The sequence below is a fragment of the Triticum dicoccoides genome, chromosome 6A (assembly GCF_002162155.2).
Source record: "Triticum dicoccoides isolate Atlit2015 ecotype Zavitan chromosome 6A, WEW_v2.0, whole genome shotgun sequence".
In the NCBI taxonomy this organism is placed as follows: Eukaryota; Viridiplantae; Streptophyta; class Magnoliopsida; order Poales; family Poaceae; genus Triticum; species Triticum dicoccoides.
The window spans coordinates 570,280,969-570,285,907 of record NC_041390.1 but is presented as its reverse complement, the minus strand read 5'-3'; the positions used below and the strand labels follow the sequence as shown (position 1 = coordinate 570,285,907).

General features: G+C 48.8%; 1 protein-coding gene across 1 annotated transcript; it reads left to right on the top strand.

Moving 5' to 3' along the window:
• Window positions 1-2,589: 2,589 nt before the first annotated feature.
• LOC119318035 (1-aminocyclopropane-1-carboxylate oxidase 3-like) lies at window positions 2,590-4,562 on the top strand. Its single transcript, XM_037592538.1, has 3 exons — window positions 2,590-2,839; window positions 2,982-3,211; window positions 3,610-4,562. Exons 1-3 carry the CDS (start codon window positions 2,708-2,710, stop codon window positions 4,241-4,243), a joined length of 996 nt encoding a protein of 331 aa, XP_037448435.1. The 5' UTR covers window positions 2,590-2,707; the 3' UTR covers window positions 4,244-4,562.
• The last annotated feature ends 377 nt before the right edge of the window (window positions 4,563-4,939 follow it).

Below are 4,939 nucleotides of genomic sequence, written 5' to 3'. Positions count from 1 at the left end.
GGCGAAAATCTCCCGAGACCTATGCGGACATGACTAAAATGCTCGAGAAGTTAGTTCAATCGATCATTATCGCACCATATCGGCAACTTTTTGTTCATTTCCTGATATCAAGTAATTGTTTTCTTTGTCTCGCAGGGTTTGGAAAGTATTCACCGCACAAGCTCCGGGACTGCCAGAGGAGCTGCGATGGACATACCCGAAAGTAAGTAGTACTAGCTAGCTAGTTCCGCGCATCTCGATCCCGTTGATTCTAGCTACTTTCATCAATGCCATTTATAATGCTTCATTATTAGTTTGATTGACCTCTATTTCTCGTAAAGTGCTTGTGGCAGGAACAAGGGAATGCTTTCTGTGGATACTACGTGTGCGAGTTCACCCACAACGCGACTTGCAAAGATAAGCGGGGCTACTCTAAAAGACAATTTGATGTGCGTAAGCAATAATATTCATAATTTCATTTTATTACACCATCATTTCTGTTGAGTTTCATTCATATATATGTATTAACCCCCTTCTTCAAATTAGACGTGGGAGATGCGGAATGAACTCCTACCAGAAGATAGCATAAAATCAATTCAAGAGGAATTAGTGGGATTCTTTCTTGACCACGTCATCAATAAAGCCGGAGAATACCATGTGAAACATGATTTCAGATGCTAGGGGATTGTAACAGATCTTACATATTGTATATGTATGTAGCCAGTAGCGTCGGATAGATAATACGAAAACGTGTTGTTCGACCAATCTCTCGGAGAAGGAGAGGTCGATCACTTCTCTCGGTATGCATGACGAACTTCTGTACTTAATGGTTTCCATCATTTTCTTACTAGCTAGCGTGTCGAGGGCCTCTCTATACGTATAGTACGTAGCGTCGACCAAGCACGGAGATAAGAGAGGACACTTCTCTCTATTAATTACTTAGCTACCTAACACAATATATGAAACACCTTAATTAACCATACAAAAACCCCAAATCCATCCCCTTTCAGAAAAAAAAACCCTAGCCCCTGAACAGCTGACGCGTGGATGCCTATTGGTCCCGGTTGATGCCACCAACCGGGACTAAATGCCCTCCTGCCTGGGCTCGCCACAGCGGCCACGTGGAGGCCCATCTGTCCCGGTTCGTATAAGAACCGAGACTAAAGGCCAAGGGCATTAGTAACGACCTTTTAGTCCCGGTTCCGCAACCGGGACAGATGGGCCTTATGAATCGGGATAGGTGGCCCTTTTTCTACTAGTGCGCGTAGAAATTGATCCTTCCTTTACCCCCTCCCTCTACTGTTTATCTTTAGGGTGTAACTAGCTCACATCTAGATGAAATTGACTAGTCTCGTAACTCGTACAACATTTGATTTTACGCTGATAATCATGGAGTTTTTTTCTTTCTTTTTTTTGTTTGGTTAGCTAAAGGATGTAGGAGTTAGATGGGACTTGGTCAATTCTCATCTAGATGAGAATTAGCAAATCCGTTTCTTTTAACCGCTGGAGCCAAGTTCTCGGACAATGTCATGGGTCGTAGTGACTCTAGAACAGAACTTTAACCCGGCCCCTTCCATGAGGGAAAAGGAGAAAGGAAAGGTTGCACGCACGGAGAAGCAAAAGTGATGGACACGCACACGCTGATGAGAGTAGAGATCAGGCCAGGGACGATGAAGGCGCTAGCTCGAGCTGTCCATCCATGCATGGGTGGATCTGGGACAGGGCCGGGGTCTGGTGGCGTGGGTCTGGTGTACTACGCCTAATCTCCAGCTGCGATGCACCATGCAGCTTGATGCGTACAGGAGTGCTGTGCTCCCATTCCCACTTTTAAGTCGACCGGCACACAGGAGTCTGGACAATAAGTGATCTACATGCCATTTAGCTACTGCTGCTGGCTGTCGCTGAGTAGGACAGACAGCGCCCATCCGGTAAACACCCGAAATTTTGCTAGCTCCAGCCACCCCATCCATGGATAGATCACGGTACGTGCCATGTTTCAGACACAGTCGACCGGTGTCCCCGGACAGCAGCAGTCAAGTGATCGATGTTGGAGTACTACAAATATATTTGTTGACAGCAAAACCCCACTATATGTGGTCTGGGTCAGGTGCACCACGCCTAATCTTGTCATTACCAACCTGTAAAGTAAAGTAAGAGACAACTCCATCCGTACGACGTAGAGTTCATCAATCAACACTACTTAGGTTAGGTTAGGTACATGAAATAGTGGCTAGCTAGCGTAGACTATCGGCCTATCAGTTAGTACTTATCATACTGCTCCGTCTCCATCAGAGCATATTGATTAGCAAGAAGCGATATTCTTGGAGACAACTTAGTTAGAGTATGTATGTCGATCAGGTAGGCTACACGAAGTTGCGGCGCGCACGCACGCTGATCCGCTTTGCTAACATCTCGGTTGCTTTCGTCCCCTGTTGTTTTGTATACGTCCAGACAGCTTTGTTCCCCGTTCCATATTGATTGACCAAAGTAGTAGTAGTAGTAATTAACTAATTAAGCTGTGTCGTAATCTCCTACGTCCCGGCTAGGTCATTGCGGTTAGGTGCCACCCGGCGGGGCCTTCTCTCGCGCGCGCCTATAAATTGGGCACTCCACACCGGCCTCAGAGCGCACTCAACACACTCTCTGCTTCAGCTAACATTAGCAGTCCAGCGCACACACATACAGATATCGAGAGTGTGTGTGTAAGAGAGACATTAGATCGAGAGCGATGGCAATTCCTGCTGATGCTGCTGTCTCGTTGAACTTCCCGGTGATCAACATGGAGAAGCTTGAGACCGGGGAGAGGGGCGCGGCCATGGAGGTCATCCGCGACGCCTGCGAGAACTGGGGATTCTTCGAGGTGCCACTGCCACTCACATACCACTATACAATTCTTGATATATGTGTGCATGTTTTCTAGAAAGCAGGCATAAGTACGATTCTTGACATGATTATCTGATTCTTGACATATATTGACTCTGACGGTGTATGTGTCCGCACAGCTGCTGAACCATGGCATCTCGCACGAGCTGATGGACGAGGTGGAGCGGGTGAGCAAGGCGAACTACACGGCGTGCCGAGAGGGGCAGTTCAAGGAGTTTGCGGCGCGGACGCTGGAGGCCGGCGATAAGGGCGCCGACGTGAAGGACGTGGACTGGGAGAGCACCTTCTTCGTCCGCCACCTCCCCGCCTCCAACCTTGCCGACCTGCCCGACCTCGACCACCACTACAGGTACGCACGCACGCACGCCTGATTCCTTAGTAATTAACTACTGCTACTTGGTCACTAACTAACGAATAATAACATAAGAGACCAAGAGATAGCACCAGATTCGACAGAATAACTAGTAGTATTAGTCGCAAAAGTACAGAGACGATTCAAAGGCAGCCTATTGTTAGGCCTCCTGGCCGAACACTTTGTACTGTCAGAAAGTCATGCCAGCTGACACAGCAGCTCAAAAAAATGCAGCAGATATAGTACTGCTACTAGGATATCAACAGGAGATAAGATTGCTTGCGCACATCAGAATCCTAAATTAAGCACAGTAGTGACCAACACGATTGGAATCACTTTTTTTTAGCAAGTTATTCCTGATAACAAAAGCTGCCTTTTTCGTGTCGTCGTTGCAGGCAACTGATCAAGGAATTCGCGTCGGAGATCGAGAAGCTGGCAGAGAAGGTGCTGGACCTGCTGTGCGAGAACCTGGGTCTGGAGCAGGGCTACCTGAAGCGGGCGTTCGCCGGGTCCAGGGGCCCGACGTTCGGCACCAAGGTGAGCAGCTACCCACCGTGCCCACGCCCCGACCTGGTTGACGGCCTCCGCGCGCACACCGACGCCGGCGGCGTCATCCTGCTGTTCCAGGACGACCAGGTGAGCGGGCTGCAGCTCCTTAAGGACGGGGCCTGGGTTGAGGTGCCGCCCATGAGCCACGCCATCGTCGTCAATATCGGCGACCAGCTGGAGGTGATCACCAACGGGCGGTACAAGAGCGTGATGCACCGCGTGCTCACCCGCGCCGACGGCAACCGCATGTCCATCGCGTCATTCTACAACCCCGGGGCCGACGCCGTCATCTTCCCGGCCCCGGCGCTTGTGGCCGCTGCCGGCGCCACGGAGAAGAACGAGGGCGAGGAGGGCGGCGCCGTGTACCCGAAGTTCGTGTTCGAGGACTACATGAACCTGTACGTGCGCCACAAGTTCGAGGCCAAGGAGCCACGGTTCAAGGCCATGAAGGCAGACGCCGCGCCCATCGCCACCGCGTGATAACGCCGCGCCGATCGAGTACAAGAGTATTTTGAGACGTGTTTACTTTCTTTTGGGCGTGCCATGTATCCGGTTAGCTTTATGGGTAATGTATTTTCGAGTCCGACTCACAGATTCTTGTCCGGGCATTTCTATTTTGCTGATTATGGCATGCTGTTACGTGAAGTTAGGAGCATATGCATGGCGACGTTTGACACGTTTGAGTTTAATTTCTGTGTCGGTCATGTAATTCTGTTGCCCATGCGCTTGCGCAATACGGGTACCGTATGATTGAAGCCACTATGTTTTGGCTAGGTTCAAAACAACTTTTTGTTTCAGACATGGTTGCCAGCGAGTCGATCTACTGAGCGTTCTGGTTACTGAAATTTTATGTTTTAAAAAAAAGGGTAATGTTATTCAACGAAGTTCGCTGGCTGTCCATGGCAAAACGAACATTTTTCGCGGCAATTGATATATCGGCAGTGTGACAACTACTTCAAGCGAACATGGCAATTTTTACAAGAAATCCATTGTCTGCCAGAATTTGCCATGTGGTTTTGAAGAAATTGTCATGTGTGTTTGAAGAACTTGCCATAAAAGACATCCACAAATGCCATGCTACCCAGAACATTCGCTGGCTATTGCGGTCCAAAATCATTACATCGTTTACGAGTAAATGAAGAACATAGGTATATAATATGAGTTATTAGTGGAATA

Bases quoted from the DNA above. Each gene is read 5' to 3' on its own strand.
- LOC119318035 (XM_037592538.1), top strand. From the start codon at position 2,708: ATGGCAATTCCTGCTGATGCTGCTGTCTCGTTGAACTTCCCGGTGATC. The intron at 2,840-2,981 runs GTGCCACTGCCA...GTGTCCGCACAG, and splicing joins AGAACTGGGGATTCTTCGAG to CTGCTGAACCATGGCATCTC. The intron at 3,212-3,609 runs GTACGCACGCAC...TCGTCGTTGCAG, and splicing joins GACCTCGACCACCACTACAG to GCAACTGATCAAGGAATTCG.